The 18,159-nt window shown below is 40.0% G+C and overlaps 1 protein-coding gene across 6 annotated transcripts in view; it reads right to left on the reverse strand.

The window, feature by feature from the left end:
• RAPGEF2 (Rap guanine nucleotide exchange factor 2) overlaps positions 1-18,159 on the reverse strand; it is a 184,704-nt gene that overhangs the window by 120,918 nt on the left and 45,627 nt on the right. For all 6 annotated transcript variants that reach the window (XM_083832688.1, XM_083832686.1, XM_083832689.1 and 3 more), the window contains exons 2-3: positions 7,093-7,163; positions 2,190-2,246 (exon numbers count right to left, since the gene is read on the reverse strand). In XM_083832688.1, coding sequence (XP_083688814.1) covers positions 2,190-2,246; positions 7,093-7,163 — 128 coding nt within the window. The remainder of the gene's footprint in view (positions 1-2,189; positions 2,247-7,092; positions 7,164-18,159) is intronic.

Genomic DNA, 18,159 nt, shown 5'->3' on the forward strand with positions numbered 1-18,159 from the left:
ACTTCTTTAAAAACAGAAAATAAAAAGTTGTCTGTGTTTATACCGAATGCAGACTATTATTTTCAGCATTGCCTATATGCAACAGAAATTTACCATTTTTATAAATACAGCTGACAACGCATATAGAAACAAAATTTTAACAGTGAATGAAATTTGATAAAATAAACAGCATCTACAGATAAGAATTTAGCTTATTCTCACTAAGACATTAAGCTGTGCCTCAGGGAGGTCACACACACAGGTCAATTAACAGCTCCAACAGTTGCAGCTATTTTAATAGATTTTTCTAATGAACGCAGAAGATTAGCACCCAATTTCAAATTTCCATGCAAATCATATCATTGCTGGGAAAAAAGCTGACTTAGACTTCCCATTTAAACTGAAAAACAAACAAAAAAGCCCTTAGCCTCCATGAAAGAAAGAAGAACTTTGAGTGAAGAATTCTGACACGTTCAACGCAAGCGACCAGGTTGTGTGCTCCAAGTTCATTTCCTAAATCTTATAACCAAGCGCATTGATTCTAACCTTTATCATATTGCTTATCCCCTGCAGTAGTCTAAGAGTTTTTCATAACATGTACTTTATAAATTTGGAGTTCTGCCTAGAAGAATGCCATTCCCTGTATGTACGTTGAATTTATGCAGCACAAAAAGGTATCTCTCCAGGTTTATTGTGCTAAAAATAGAATGTTGAAATTAGATTTTGGGGTCTGAGGGATTCTCTGTCCACACAGATCTCAAATCGCCCATTAAAATAAAATATAAACCTACAACTCAGATTGACATAATATACACTCATGACTTCAAAACTTTGATCTAATATTTAATAGGCTGAACCCAAAAGATAACACTGAATGATTTTATCAATTTTTTTCAGAGATGTGAAATGCTAGAGCAAGTGCATTTTGCATTAGCATCTATATGTAGAAACTGCCAAACTGCCTATTAAATCTACCGAATAAATCAAGGAGAAAAAAAATGTCAAGAAGTGAGTAAATAGGAATGACAGGCAAACAACCAAGGTGAAGATGAAGTCACACGAAAGGAGTGACAAAGTGAATCAATGCAAAGGATTGGCAAAAAGCACTTCATGTTAACCCTGATTTCACAATTTTCTGTTTGCAGATTTTATTTTCTTAGACATGTATTCCCTGATAACTTTCCCTGCTTTGCTTTTATGTGTAAGTAGTAGCCTTGATTAATTCAGCATATAATTCAAATGGTTAGAATGAGCCAAGACATTACAACTAAACAAAAACTCTGGGACACATAATGGACACAAAACCCAACTGGCTACAGAAGGACAAAACACCAGCACAATGGTTACTGGCAAATTAATCTGTAAAATTAATTACAAAGATTATATTGATCTGATTACAAAATAATCTACCCATCTACAGACTTTGACCTTGTGCATTTCCCATACGTAAATGATTAATATGTTTCAGTAGACATTAATTTAACCTTGTGGAATAGTCAAGGCTTAGCATTGAAGTTTGTTCAATCACATCTTCCTTATGATGGTCAATGCAGGAAAAAAAATACATATGCATAAAAGAGGTACACAGGTGCATTCTTTGCATGCATTAATATTCAAATAATACCAGACAACCCAGCAAATCTTCATTTAGAGCCTGGACTAGCTGCAGTGAATGAAAATCTGATAAACCTATTTAACCGTTTATACAATCAACCAGTAAGCTGATTGTATAAATGCTGATTGTATAAATCAACCAGTAAGTTGATTGTGTAAAAGAAGAAACTGCAGCTCTCAGATGTTTATTGTAAATCTGAGATGACATTAGATCACATCCCAGTTAATTACAAGCCACATTAGATTTGTCGATTTGGCACCTCTGGCGTGAGATGCTGGTCACTACTACTTTGACAAAACTGATGCGAAACCAAATGACAACTTATTCTAATGAGAAGACATCCCACATACTAATTCTGTAAAATCTCACTGAATACAAAAAATATAACACACTTCAGCAAGTAAGTCACTAGAAGCTCTCTCCCCAGAACCAGTAAATTTCTCCATTGTTTCATGATGAAAATGGAGTAGCTTACTGATGTTTACAGACTGCACTGGGGGAGGGAGATGGCATTAAATGCTGTCCACACTTCAGAATGAATTACTCAGAATATAATTAGAATTAACACCATATGAAGGGAAGAAGAAACACTTACTAGTATAGGACTTCATTTGCTTCATGCCTTTCATATCTAACAGTTTCACACATCAGTCTGAAAGAGAAAGAAGTCATTTTTAATTACGATTTGTATCAGTGTCACAAAAGGCTTCACTTTCTGAAGTTAGTCAGCATTTTCACATTTGCCTCCAGCCCTTACAGAAATTAACCATCATTTTAAAGCTTAGCTAATTTCTTAATTTAAGAGAATAAATCATTAAGTCTAAGCATTAGAGTTATTAGTTTATCCAAGATCAGATTTGATTTAGGACATTACATGTAATTGCTCCCATAAAAAAAATTATAAAGTGGGTAAAATGATACTGATCTCATTTATAAAGTTATCTGATAAAAGTACATTGCTCTATGAAGAAACAATGCAACCTTTAAAAAAAACAGACGATCACATTGCATTAGCTCACGTTCAAGCTCAATAGATAATACAATAACTTATGCTGCATGATAAATCAATGTAAAAAAACATGGTAAATCAATTCTAACAATCATTTTGTTAGAATTCAGCAACTTAACTTAAAAAATTACCAACAGATTTTAATGCTAAAATCCCAGAGGGCTCAAAGTAGAGAGCATTTCCTGTAGGAAAATCCTCTGTCTAGGGAGGAGGATTAAAACACTTATGCCGCATTTGTCAGGCAAATAGCGAATGCATAACAGAGAGCAACTATAATAGGCCTTACCACATACTAGGAAACACAACATTAACTTGGTGGGAAGGAAAAAAAACACATTTCTGTCTATTGTCTTAAGGAAATGGGCGCAGTAATTTACTGAGGGTGGGAAGGAAACAAAACCCACTGCCTCCCTTGGACATCCCAGGGCACTGAAGCTGACCACAAACACACGGGCTGTTTGACAGACAGTCAGCCAGAGATTTGCCTAAGAGGCTCTATGAACATCCAAATGAGAAACTATATTTAAATTTAGGAAAGAAATTCTCATCCCTTGCAGGATTTGTCTTCAGAACCTCAGTGTGCCAATGATCGGCTATCCATAGCAGTATCATAAAAGCAGACAAAAGTGCCTCAGCAAGAAGGCTCAAAGAAGTTGACAAGAGGTCCAAAAGAGCTGATTTGGGTTTGGTGTGCCATTTAAAAGGCTTATCGTTGTTTACGCTAACTTCCTAATTTATTCATTTCAATAGCCAATAGGCTGCTAAAAGTTTCCCTCGCCCTCATCTCTTTCAGGATTTTACTTATGTCTGCTCACTAAAAAACAATCCTTTTTCTGTCCATAAGTGACAGGTTTGTAGTGGTACCTTGATAATTCAGAAATTTTTCATAAAGAATTTAGATCCTAATTCCATTTGTTCAAGAATCAAGCTTAATCACCTTCACCCTTCACCCACACACAGTATTTTGGATTTAGTCTTTGGACCATCTCCGAGAACTCCTCTTATAAGCAATTTCTGCGTTGTATATAACTAAGTCTCATGTATTGTATACAACTTTCTGCTAATGAAAAATCTGTCTTCCTTGCACAGCAAGAAGCTTTTTGAACCACAGAGCTTCCTCTTTTTCAGACACCATTTCCCACCATAGAATCAACCTTGCCAAAACTATACAGAAACCGAAAAGCTACTGTCTGCTTCCAGTGCCTGGCTCCTCACCTTCTCCCACCAGTCCTCTGCTTTGAGAGGTTCATTACAAGTGGACATGAGGTTATTGGTGACAACATACCAGAAGAAAATGAACAGTCATTGTTAGATATCAAATTTTAAAATGAAAATACTCCTTATAGAACATGCTGGATAGTCTGTACCCTACTGGTCTGAAAAGATTCTGGGCAACAGGCCATCCAAGAGTAGGAGTTATAGGAAACAGAATCACTTTAACAAGCAAGTTTTGTTCCCATATGAATTTGAAGCAGAGGAAGTACATTCTTGATAAAGTCACAAAAGTTCACCACTGGCTCTTGAGTTTTAGAGCATTTTGGTACCATTATTATGATGGTAATAGGGGAGAAAATGCCTTGTACAGAAGGTAGACAAGCATTTCAATTCTTGTGTTAAACTGGAACAGTTAGAAATTGCACTTACTGTAAGTTACAGTAAAAACTAGACTATTACTTCAAGTATTTTAAAAACTGATTTAGTTCTGGTCAATACTGCTGTTGAATTTGCACTCAAATGTGATCTTTGTCCATCTCCTAAACACACGTAATAAATTCAAGATGAGCTCATCAGCAAACCACAAGGTAGATTATTCACTACTGAAGGCTATATTTACTCCAACAGTTTTAATGCATCTCAGAAGTTTTTGAGGCATCCCACAGCCACAAGAAATGCTGTTTCCTAAAGGATGCTATAAAAGCTTTTTGTCCCACATCTGCAGGGAATCCAGCCTTTCCCATGTATGGCACTGCAAACAGAAGCTCTCTTCTAGGAACGTAGTGTGCTGGGAGAGCTAGCCCAAGTTCCACACATTCCTCAGCAAGAACCTCATTCCGAACAGGAAGCCAAAAAGTACAAATCAACATACCATGTAACCATATGTGCATGCTTTGATCTTTGTAAACAAGTTAACATCAGCTCAACTCCAGCTATGTAAAACTTGATATTCTGAAACTCTTGCATATAATAGCAAAACAGAAAATACTTTGGAAGGAGGCCATGATTACATTCAAAGGAGAAGTAATTACACAGGCTACTTTGAAGTCAACATTCATATTGCAGAACGTGTCGTGAGCACATTGGGAGAAAGAAAACTCCACCTTTTATTTTCTCACAATTACAGGACATTGGCTTGGGAATGAAGACTCCGACAGAATGACGAAGCAAGAGACCAGAAATTAGAACTTAAAAGAGCATTAATCAAGTCAAAGTTGCTTCAGCATCTTCAGATGTGGCAAATGTTGTCAAGCCCCAGGATGCAAAATAATAGTAATTCAATCTCCTTCCTTGTAGAGCATACAGGAGATGTGCAGGCCTCCTTTTTATATCTGCCAGAAACACACTGATGTCCAAATACTCTTACAAGACTCAGCTGGTAGTAAGATATTTGTGTGAAGACAACTGAAACAATGACTTAAAATCAAATAAATGCAAGTCTTTAAAAATAATATAAAGTACATCTGGAAGTTTTTATTTAAATTACTTTATTAAAGTACTTTATGGGGAAAAGAAATCTGATGATGACATTTATTAGTTTGTTGTTTTTGTTTGTATGTTTTGTTTATTTTACTAAGTATCATTTGCATGTGTATCACATAATTTTTCTAAAACTTCTGCACAAAAGGAAGCACAAACTGAAACAGAACCCAAATAATAGACTGCTTCCATGATTATTGCATTACTTAAGTGATTTGGACTATGTGCAGCCTTTCCTTCAGGACCAGAAGTTGTACATTGTACATAAAGCATTACTTTTAGTCTCAAAGTCTGAAAAGAAAACGCACCCACCCGTAACAGAACGCAGAAGGAGCATATAGGGATACACACATGCATACATACAAGAAGAAAGCGTTAGGACAATAAAGTAATAAATGGATGCAGTGATAGCCAGCTTTTGAATTCAAGGTATGGTACACAAGAGCAATGTATAGTTACCAAGCCTCCTATTTATTTACTTCATTAATGTATACTATTTTAATGCCTTAAATATTTCAAAAATAATGAAATAAAAGTGACTGTTTCAAAAAAAAATGTTATTTCAGTTATGGCAGATAAATTCAACCCATCACCTGTTTTCCTGACAGCTGAATTCCTGACAGTTCCTGGAAGAAATTTTATTTTATGGCCAAAGCAACATTCTTATACTTGTTTTAACTGAATTTTTGTTTTCTAAATGTTGTCATGTCTGCCATCATGAACATGTTCATGCAACAATGAAGTATCTAACTTAGAATTTAACAGGCCTTTGATTGTCACTGAGGATTACGCTTACGTTTTTTAAATCAATAACAAGGATTTGCTGTGAATTATGCATCGTCTGGATAGGAAATTGATAAAAAGTGTTAAAAACACTCCTATGGCAATAGGAAAATTCAGCTTCAAATTTTGATATCAAAGGCAAACCCAAAGTAAATTGTGCTTGTCCTCTGCCCAGCTCTACTTTCTCTCTTTCAGGGAGAAGACTATCCTCTTTACTTTTCCATACAGCTCCCCAAACAAATCTTCCAGACTAGCATATATTTATCTTTGATTTGCTTCTCCATTGGAAACCTTCCAGTATGAAGTTCTATTAAGAAACAAGAAGGATAACCACAGTAGCAGGTCTGTCAAAGACACAGTCTAAAGTATAGTGAGCGTCTCCAATACAAAATCCTTAGCTGTCCAGACACTCAAGGTGACACAAGATCTGGAGACTGAGGTACATAAGTAGATTTCAGTAGGCCTTTTTCAATGGAGAGACGCAAACAAGAGGCAGCAAGACACTACACACTCACCTTGCTATCAGAAGCAATTCAAAATTATTTCTATGTAGCCCTTCTACATGCATTCAGGGCTGGTTCATACCCATGATAGAAGAAGCTTCAGTGAGAAGAGTTTAAAACACTGACAAAACTATTTTCAGCTGAAAACATTCTAAAGTAGAAACATTACCACTTTCTTTATTGTATTCAACTTTGATTATACCTACTACCATGCAAGTTCAAAACTTCCGTAAAAAGTCTGTAATAAAAAATATGTACTCCTTCATATAAATCATGGAATTCCATTTTAATAAAATGAAAGGATAATAAAAATTCTGGCAGCCATCTTCTTGCTTTTTGATGGGAGTGTCAAATGACAGTGACAAACACCTAATAAAATATTATTTCCATGCTTTCTATGAAATATACCTTAAATAGAAGATTGTGTCTGTAAGAAATGTTTATTACTACACAACTGTGTAAACCTTTTTTCCCCACACATAAGCAGTAGCTCTTATAAAGCATCATACCTTAGCTGATGTTCTCGCAGATTAGACAAGGCTTCCATTCCATGTAAATAGGAATACACAATCTCCAAATCCTGAAAACATATGGAAAACATTATTAGGATTTTAATTTGGTACAAGCTGTTAAAATGCTGCTTTTATAAAGCATCTAAAGCTCTCCTGTTACGGGCAGCAGGAATATTGGAAATAACACATTTACAGGCAATCAAACGCAACCTGCATGAATACCTTTGATTCTACTTCGGAAACTAACACAGGGAAGGATGGTGCTAATGACCACATCATAAAATTCAAACACAGAAAACCTTTCTGCTTTTGCCGTCATTGCTCGTGTTCAGTAAACAAGCCTGGTCCAGAATTCCAGTGAGCTATGGTGCAACTGCCCTGCTTCCCAATGCCAGTGTACCCAAGAACTTTCATTTACTCCATAAAGCAAGCTCACAAGAAAATAGTCTTTTCAAGTTCAAGGGAAAAGAAAAAAGTGCAAAAATAGTCTGCAAAATAACCCAGTGTAAATGTTTAAAAAATTGTACCTTTGTCAAATGGAAGCTAAACCACAAGCTTAAGTGAGAAAAAAGATGGCATGAACAGTCAATTATTGGCATGAAATAACCAAAAAAAATAAATTAAATACTAATTACATGACAAATTTTACATTTAGTTTTAAATTTACTGTGGAACTCTGAAACCCAGACACAAAAAAAAAATTAATAAAGAGATGAAAACATCACCCAAGACTAAAACTTCCCAAGATGCAACTGTGGAAGTATTAACATCAATCTCAAGGGTTTGCTGATGTTAGATCACTACAACACTTAAAGCTTGATTTCAGCCCACAACATCTATGATGATTTAACTTTGGCTCATGGATTTGATACTGTTTCACCATCCATTTTTTAAACTGGTTCTTTGAAAAACAAACCAGTAGCTCACAACAACTAGCTGAGGCTGACAGAAAGCTGAGAATAAACTAACACCCTTGTAACTCACTATAAGAATATGTTTTCAAGTAATGCAGTTTCTCAAAACTAATAATTTGTGAAATATTTTGTCACTGTGAAAACTTTATTTAAAACTGAATGCGAGTACAGAGATACTTCAGTGTCCAGGCACAGTGAAAGAATGCCATGTGAGATGCTCTGAAGGAGACTTGAGCTCTGAATTCCCCCAGGAGAAGTTAATGTTAATTAAGAAAAATAAAAATATGATGTAGTTTAGTATATTATTGTACAAGTGTTACTGTACTTGTTTAAACCACTCTACAGATAAGCAAAGACACCAGGAGTTACAGTCAGTGGTTGAAACTAAATAAATGTCTTTCATTCAATACCTAAAAGAATGATTTTTTCCTCACACTAAAAAAAAGGAAAAACTCAGTTTGAAAAAGCAGAAGAAATGCACAAGTGAAAACTTTGACTTCACTTCTGTTCTGGTCCTTCTGTTCCCTTGTCCTCTGGAGGCTTTGGTCCTCCTGCGAGGAGCAGAGGATGCGTGAAGGACAAAGACAATTATGCATGATCTGGGATGGAGGGACCTTGTACATGCGACTTTGAGGAGGAAAAAAAAACAGCTACTTGCAGGTTTGTTCTACACCTTCCCTCACACCCCCATTTTATACTAATAAAAACATATAAAAGCTCATGTCTGCTGCTGTCTTGCAGGGACCCCCAGGAGCCACAAGCCCGTCTGTCCTAGTGGCACTGCAGTGCCTCAGCTGCCCAAGCCACCAGCCGCCCCAGGGAGCTGGGAGTGGATCACTGGGGATCAGACTTCCACATAACCCATTGCTACTAGCAAAAGCCTGGTCAGAAGGTGCTGCTGTAAGTTGTTTTCAGCAAGCCTGTGTAACAACAGACAGGCGCTGAAAAGGAGAATAACCCTTTGCCCTCAGCGCTGGCACTGAGGTTTCTCTGTAGTGGCGTGGGTTTTACATGCAGTGAAGGATTCACTGCCTGACAGAAGAACCACTGAAGATGCCTGGTTACATGGACCCACAGCTGTAAAAGCAAAAGTGCATGGTAAAAGGGATCCGCAGACCTTTTGTTCTCCTGTTGAAACCAACAGACATTTCAGCATTGCAGGTGATGTGCACCAGCACTGGATCAGACAACAGCTCCTGATAAGAGCTGCAGCCCATTCTTCAGGCAGAACCTTCCCACAGGGTGTCTAACAGCAAACAGCTCCCTCTAGCACCAAAAGCTTAGCACTGAAATTTAAGTAACAAATTCAAGTATCAACCCTGTCATTAAATTCTGCATAACTGTGCAAGATTAAAAAAAAAAAAGAGCCAGCCAAAAGCACTGAATATATTTTCATATACTGCCAGTAGGCGCTGCACACTCCCGTTCGGCAGCATTAAAAAGTAGGAAAGCAATTTGAAAAAAAATAATCCAAAGATTAATACAGTATCCCCGTTAGTCACCTCTGTTTTCAATTTATCTCTGGAAAAGCTATGCTTTGTTTAGTTAGCAAACATTTTTATCAAACATGGATGTTTTAGTGTTGTTTGAACGTCTTGATTAAAAGTGAGTTAATGGAATGCAGGAGTCCTTCAGAAATATTTGCACCACATCTTTTAAAATCCTAAGTAAATTCAGAATGTTTGAAACAGTGGCAGAATAAAAGCCACCTTTCCTCTACCCCCCAAAAAAAATTCACACATACACACAAACTTAGGCTACGAAATTTTTCAATTTTGGTATTATAGACAATTGCCAAAAAGCTAAAAATTCAAAATTCTCAGGAAAAGAACTTTCTCTTTCATGGACACGATCTGTCTTTATATTTAAGCAGAATAGTTGAGAAAATCCTTAAAAGATGCAATTAAATTCAGCAACACTGGGACTTAAACATCTTTTGAGATAAGTAGTTTTCAGGACCACAGCATGTTAACGCTAATCCCCAGAATGTATAAAAGCATACGAATGGCAGCAGTCTGATGTATTTTTTGTTTTTACAATATATGTACTTAAATTACCACAAGGTGGCAGACTGAGCCATCAAAAGTTCAGAGAAAGTAATTCTTTATAGTTTCTCTTATTTAAAAAAAGAATCGAATACTTTATAACAGCTTGTAAGTCAGAAGGAGCAAAGCTCACCATAACCGATACAACTGGTTAAACACTCTGCGACAGCAAGGGCGATTTATACAAAAAGTACTGAGAAACCACCAGCTTTCTGCTTTCTGACTTTATCAATTGAAAAAAGATGATTGCAATGACAATGTAAAGACTTGGCTGATCTTGCTACAAGAACTGAGATCTACATAAAGATCTTGGCAACAGTTTGTAAAAATATGTCAATGGAATCTCCAAATATTCTAATGGAATCTCCAAATTTCTAATAAAAATCTGCATTTGTTTATGTACAGATGTTGCATTTGTTTCAAACATGGTAATTTCAGTTACACAAGCCAAACCCAGAACATTGCCCCCAAATTCACAGCAGTTTAAGAAACGTTCACTTTACTGAAGTGATAGATACACCTCGAAATTCACTACTTTTGACTGAAAAATTTAAGCCTCCCTCGAAGTTTTGTACTTTTTCCATCCCGCTTTGTAGTAAGTGTGAAACTGCCAGCCTAACTCAACCGTTTATCATCCTTGCCACAGTTGAAAAGCAAAATGCTGGTCTGAGATACTCATTCCTCTGATAGTGAGAAATTCGCTCATTTCTGTGCAGTCATGGAAAGAAAGCGCAGAGAAGCTTTCATCCTACTCTTACAATAGCTCGTTTCATTTTGAATCAAAGGGTAAGAAAAAAATACAAGCTAATTCCCTAATTTATTTCCTTGGAGGGGAAAAAGAGGAGCTTCTCAAAGCACCTGATATTCACCTCAGGCTCCAAACTACCTGCCTGCTGACTATATACTACAGGTTAAGAGGCCAGCTCTTGTCAGAATAACCCATCTTTAGCTCAGATTGAGGGACCTGAGAGCAAACCCCCAGGGAGGACGCAGGTTGCGAGCAGAGGCCACGGTGCAGGCGGTCCCAGCCCGCTCACACCTCTCAGGCCCAGCATGGCACCCAAGCCACCTGGTTGCACTGCTGGGAAAATGGCGGCTCCCCGCCTGCTGTCCCCAGTGTGCTCAGCACCGCTCGAGACATCACCACGAGGCCCACGTTGTCCGGCTCAGGGAGATGAAGGCGGGACCTTAAAGCCTTCTGCTGGTTTACGTGCATTACGAAACTGCTAGCAGGGAAGGGGCACGTGTAGTTTTGATGTCGCTGAATGGTTATTTTAGCTTAAAATGGAACCTTTCTTTCCCCTTCAAGTATTTTAATGCCTTTTTACCCCATCAAATCATATACTAACAAGCGCAGTTTTTCTTCCTAGTGAGGAATAGTGAGCCACAATCAAAACCAACATTGCTGAAGTCTTGTCTTGTCTCTTTCCTTATAGCTGTAGGATCCTGTCCTTTTCCCCTTTTTTTTTTATTGCATCCAGCACCTGAAATCATTTGGCCCTCAGCAATTCAGGTACCTATACCGAGCATTTATTTCTCTATCATTAATTTAGCACCTGCCTGTACTGCTCCCTAAGGCCAAAGCAGTGCCAGCATTGCCAAAAGAAACAGGCCAGACTACTGCAGCAACTCATCCAGCTTAAACAGAAAAGTCCGTGTCCGCAGCAGACATCTGCTCCTGAGCAGGTTTGTGTACATGAGCCAGTCCGCACGAACGTGCCAGGCTCTCACAAAGAGCAGCTCCGGAGGACATACACGGCCCTGCCTTCAGAGACCACAGCCTCTGAAGGAAAGCCAGGGCAGACAGGGCGGCAGCAACTTCAGCTATCCCAGACAAACCCAAAGGCAAGACAAAACCAAAAGGTAAGGCAAAACCTTACTCTGAGAGTGAGCTCACACCTTGCAAATATTAAGCTGTCAAAGTCAGGAGCAAAGCCAGGTACAGACTGAACAGACTTACAGCATGACACAAAAATCCAGTCCTGCTGATACCGAAATCCCTGCTGTACACAAATGAAGATGAAGTACTCTACCTTCAGCTTCCCGGCAGCAGAAAAAATAAACTTTCTCACAGTTGCTGTGCAGGAGCATGCCCAGGTATGCATGGACTTATCACAGATTCACAGATTCACAGATTTCTCTAGGTTGGAAGAGACCTCAAGATCATCGAGTCCAACCTCCGACCTAACACTAAGTACTCCACTAAACCATATCCCTAAGCTCTACATCTAAACGTCTTTTAAAGACCTCCAGGGATGGTGACTCCACCACCTCCCTGGGCAGCCCGTTCCAATGCTTAATAACCCTTTCGGTAAAGAAGTACTTCCTAACATCCAACCTAAAACTCCCCTGTCGCAACTTTAGCCCATTCCCCCTCGTCCTGTCACCAGGCACGTGGGAGAATAGACCAACCCCCACCTCTCTACAGCCTCCTTTCAGGTAACTGTAGAGAGCGATGAGGTCTCCCCTGAGCCTCCTCTTCTCCAGGCTGAACAAGCCCAGCTCCCTCAGCCGCTCCTCGTAAGACTTGTTCTCCAGACCCCTCACCAGCTTGGTCGCCCTTCTCTGGACTCGCTCGAGCACGTCCATGTCCTTCCTGTAGCGAGGGGCCCAAAACTGAACACAGTACTCGAGGTGCGGCCTCACCAGAGCCGAGTACAGGGGCACAATCACTTCCCTCGACCTGCTGGCCACACTGCTTCTTATACAGGCCAGGATGCCGTTGGCCTTCTTGGCCACCTGAGCACACTGCTGGCTCATATTCAGCCGACTATCCACCAATACTCCCAGGTCCTTCTCGGCCAGGCAGCTTTCCAGCCACTCATCTCCCAGCCTGTAGCTCTGCTTGGGGTTGTTGCAGCCCAGGTGCAGGACCCGGCACTTGGCCTTGTTGAACTTCATGCAGTTGACCCCAGCCCATCGCTCCAGCCTATCCAGATCCTCCTGCAGAGCCTTCCTGCCCTCGAGCAGATCGACACACGCACTTAGCTTGGTGTCATCTGCAAACTTACTGAGGGTGCACTGGACGCCCTCATCCAGATCATCAATAAAGATATTAAAGAGGACCGGCCCCAGTACCGAGCCCTGGGGGACTCCACTAGTGACCGGCCTCCAACCAGATTTGACTCCATTCACCACAACTCTCTGGGCCCGGCCATCCAGCCAGTTTCTAACCCAGCGAAGCGTACGCCAGTCCAAGCCCCGAGCAGCCAGTTTCTCGAGGAGAATGTTGTGGGGAACGGTGTCAAAAGCCTTACTGAGGTCAAGGTAGACCACGTCCACAGCCTTTCCCTCATCCACCAAGCGCGTCACTTGGTCATAGAAGGAGATCAGGTTCATCAAGCAGGACCTGCCTTTCATAAACCCATGCTGACTGGGCCTGATCGCCTGCTTGCCCTGCAAGTGCCGCGTGATGACCCTCAAGATAATCTGCTCCATGAGCTTCCCCGGCACTGAGGTCAAACTGACAGGCCTATAGTTCCCCGGGTCTGCCCTGCGGCCCTTCTTATAGATAGGCGTCACATTGGCTAGCCGCCAGTCAACCGGGACCTCCCCCGATAGCCAGGACTGCCGATAAATGATGGAAAGCGGCTCGGCCAGCTCCTCCGCCAGTTCTCTCAGTACCCTTGGGTGGATCCCATCCGGCCCCATCGACTTGCGCACATCCAAGCTCCGTAGCAGGTCGCCAACCATTTCCTCATGGATAGCGAAGGCCATCAGTGAGCCATGCCACCAGTAATTTGCTGAGGAGATTAAAATGAAGGATTTGTCATGTAGGACAGAGTTTTGACATTGTTTCCCTCACATCAGGACCTTCATATTCAGGGCTGGGGTGCTGACACATGGGAAGCCAGCCAGAATACAAACTAATACACTGAAATTTGAGATAAATTATTCTTTTCAACTTCACTGCAAGCCACAGCAGCATTTTTCTGCACGTTATTCCTACTGCTACACAGCATGCTACACAGAGATCTGTGGCATTAAAAAATAGAGCCAAAGTAATAGAAAGCAATTTACCAATTCAATACAGAATTAAGTGACTGAACTGGCAGCTACATAGATACTGTTTTGAACTGTGGGGGGAAAAAAGTAACCAATCAACTAATAATTTGTGTCTGAACATAGAATAAAATTTCTAATTCTTAATATACTCAGTTTCCAAGTGTCATCTAGGATGACAAGAACACCAACCAGCCTAACACAGCTCTCCCCTTCTGAAGGAGCAGCACCACCACCTCCCAGCCAAGCTGCTCATCAGGAAATTCAAAATTCCTGATACAGACGCACAGGGAGTCAGCTCAGCAGAGCTGCTCCAGCAAGCACCATCATCCCACAGCGCCATCGTAATTTCTCCCTTTTCTTCTGCCTGACACAGGAAAAACGTAAAGTGGAGGGGTGGGAAGCAAGAACAAGTGGCACTGGAGACAGTTGGAGTGCAAAGCCACATACAGAGGGTAGGAAGACACCCGCTGGTTAGCAAAGCAGCTTTGCTGTCCCTAGTTTGTCACCCATCTGCCTATTTATTCTGCCTCTTCCTGAACTGCCTGCTCCAGGCACTAGCTCAGCTTTCCTCAAACCTGCAGCTCCCAAAGACAATGAGGAGACAATTTGCATGGAGGAGTTTCTAAAAACATACCTCCTTATCCATACTCAAAATGGGCGACTGAGATTGAAAGGCAACTTTTTAATTTAAAGGTCTGTTAGAGCCACCAAATGCTAAATTAGTTACTTTAAAACTTGTGGCCAGAGCTCTGAAAAAATTTACCATCCTCAACCTGCAGGAATTTGTCTCAACTAGCACGTACTGTATTTCAGGAAACCTATGACAAAACATTACTCCACAGTAATCAGGCATGACTAAGCTTGGGAATCAGCCTCTACCAGAAGGGCAGCAACCCAGCACAAACCTTCACTTCCTCTACTTCATCCAGGCAGTGGGAAAGAACTCTAGAAACTGTATTGATCTTGTTTAGACTTGTTGACACACAAAAAAATTGTTATTATTAGTTCCACTAAAGGCAGGCACATTTGTTCTGGGTTAGGAAAAGAATTTTCAAACCCAATTGGAAACAGAAGGAACAGGCAAATTCAATCTGGAATTGAAGCACCCACACGTGAAGCTCATCAGGAACAACTCCAAAACCTCCTAAAGAAAAAGGAAAATTCTCATTTTCCTGGTCTGTCTTAACTGGGAATTCTTCCAGTACAGAACAAAAACGTGCTTCTCAAAAATCTTTAGCTGCATTACTGCCTCTAAAATTCAGAGGCTGGAGAAACACAATAGGATCGTGTTAAAATAGATGTGGAGAAACAAGATGTTTCAAATGGGACACTTCAGTCAGCCCTCCTGTCTTTCAAATATATTTTATTTAAACAAGCTCCCCTGGAAATAAAATCTCATTTATCTTTATTTTTGCACTATACATTTTTTTTCTAATGGAAACTGGGTTAAAAACCTCTACTTCCATGTAATGCCTCACAGATTCACATATGATATAAACAGTTCCTGGTTTTCAATCTTGCCAGCAGAACCGTCTCAAATATATGACTGAACTAGAAGGTTCAATGACCCACCCCACAGGAACAGACTTTTAACACCAGCTCAAAATTAATACAATCGATTCAACATATCCTGCTGGTCATGAAGCTTTTAGCCGAATAAAGTAAAGAAATTAAGACAGTCATGATTATAACCATCCTATACGATGGGGTTAAACATGGAAAGGGTAGACGGGAAATTAAAGCCTGCCATCTCATAGAAGTCAGTGCACAAACTAATGAGCATAGGAAATTACAGGGTAGTGCTGTGCATTTCTGTCCTGCTTTCCAGACTCATAGAAGTCAGACAATTAAATGCTTAACACAAAAGCTAAGTTCTGTAGTCAAAAATTCAGTCTTTGGTCGCATGTCCAAATGCAAACAAAATGGTTTCACCACAAAAGCTCTCTCCTACTCGCTGCACAGTCCATAATTATGAAAGGCACTTAAAGTTATTCACCATTTCAAATATATATAATTGCCTTTCTGCGCCTTTTCAATATTTATAGCCAACAGTGGGAAGCTGTTCTATCCGTTTTCACATTCATCACAAAAACATTCACATTTTTTGTTGTAGTTACACCAGTTCCTAGCAATGGGTAGGTTTTTTTGTTTGTTTGTTGTTGCTTTTTTAATAATGATAAGGAGGGCCTCAAACTGTTTTGAGACAGTGTTATTTGTCCCATGTTTTCCATTAGTTATATGCAATAAGATTCAATAACCTACTAGAGGAAATTCAATCTTGTAACAAATATCAGCTACTACATACAGTGGAACTTGTTTTTAAACAATGACTTGTAGCAGAAATGTGTTTTCTATAAATGTATCTAAATAGATAGGACTATAAAGGCCAGCAACTTTGGGACAACAGATTTTATTTAAAAAAACAGGGAAAGTAAACTGAATGTACAAGAATACTAGAGTAAACCACCAGAAAGTAGCTCCTAGGTGGTTCCTGGTTGTGACAGGAACTTCTGAAGGATCTCAGCCTGAAGAACGACATCACTAAGAGTAACTAGGGTGGTAGCCAGGAAAAGGAGACCAAAGCATATCAAGTAGGATTTCCCTCTTAAAAGGGGGTTAGCTTAAAACAGTTAGCTGTGCTTAAAGGATTCCCCAGGAGCTGTCAGGGAAAGATTAAGATATATCGATTTATTTTATTTTTTTTAAGGGTACTTCTACAGGTTTCAAAGCAGCCAGAGATGATACCTATGATACCAGTTTACCCACAAGCACTAGAGTCCAGACAACCTAGGTATAACCAAACCAGACAAACGAATCACCACAAAGGAAACACATCGCTCCAGACTTGGTCTTTATGAGATCCTGACACAATTTTTCTTGCAGTGGGCAAGAACAACTCATTTTCTGAGAAACTGAATTTCTGTAAAGCTTAGGTCACAGTACTTCAGCATCACAGCTATACAGTCTTCCTTCTTCAAATGCATCTGTACAACTGTTGTGAAAGATAAACATCACAACTTATATTTTCTTGTATACTGGTACTCACGGTGCATCCCATTTGTTGGAAGGGACAACCATTCCAAGCCACAAGCAAATAAACTACAGTGACCTTACAGAGCAGTCATTTGCCAGCTGATCTGTGATAACCATTTGCGTGAACATTTTATACCTATCACTGCAAACAACCTTTGTAAATTTATTAAGAGGCTAAGAAGGCAACATTTTTCAGTTGATGAACGGATAACCTGGTAAGCCATCTCAGCACAATCACTTGCTATCATCTGTCTGCATCTAAAGCCACAATTGTCTCAACTGCTTGTTCTGCCTAATTTCTCTAGAATACTAGCATTTTACCCTTGTTTTTTAAACCAAAACTTTTGCATAGCTTAATTGTGCTGTAGCCGCTCAGAATTCTGGCTGTGAATCACAGCCTTTTTTTTCCAGCACTGTCCCGAGTGCTGAAAGCCAGCAAACTCCACCCTCGACTTTTTGTATTTTTCCCTTGCCAAGCAAAAAACAAAAACAAAACCAGCCCAGAGACACAAACCTCACACACTCCTTGAGAAAATCAGTTCCCAAAAACAATTAATTGCCAACCCAGTCAGCAGCGCACCGACTCCAACATCACCCAGAGCGTAACAGCATCCCTGCTTTGTAAAATCAGGCTTTCTAGAGGTCCCCCAGGGAGACCCTGGTAACCCCAAAAGCCTCTCCCAAGGTTATTTGTTGCAGACTGACATCAGCATCCTCAGGGGCTGAGCTGGTGAGCTCGCTGGCTGATTACCATGACAACTCACATGCAGAAACAAAAGAAACCAACGCGCATTGGAAGCAGCACGCTGCCAGAACTTACAACAGAAATATCTCGGCAGTACTATAATCAACAGAAAATAGTGAGTTAGTTTACATCGCTGGCCTACAAGCATTTTATATTGCTGGCTTACAACCAACCAAAGCAAAAACACACAACAAACCAAAAATAAAGTTCTCCTTTCCAACAGCCGAGGCAACTGTCGGTACTCGCAGAAGTAAAACTGCACAGCTCCTTTATGGCTTGGACAGTTTCAGTTTTACTTGAGAAAAATCATATTTCTCAGTTT

The sequence above is a fragment of the Anser anser genome (assembly GCF_964211835.1).
Source record: "Anser anser genome assembly, chromosome: 4".
Taxonomy (NCBI): Eukaryota; Metazoa; Chordata; class Aves; order Anseriformes; family Anatidae; genus Anser; species Anser anser.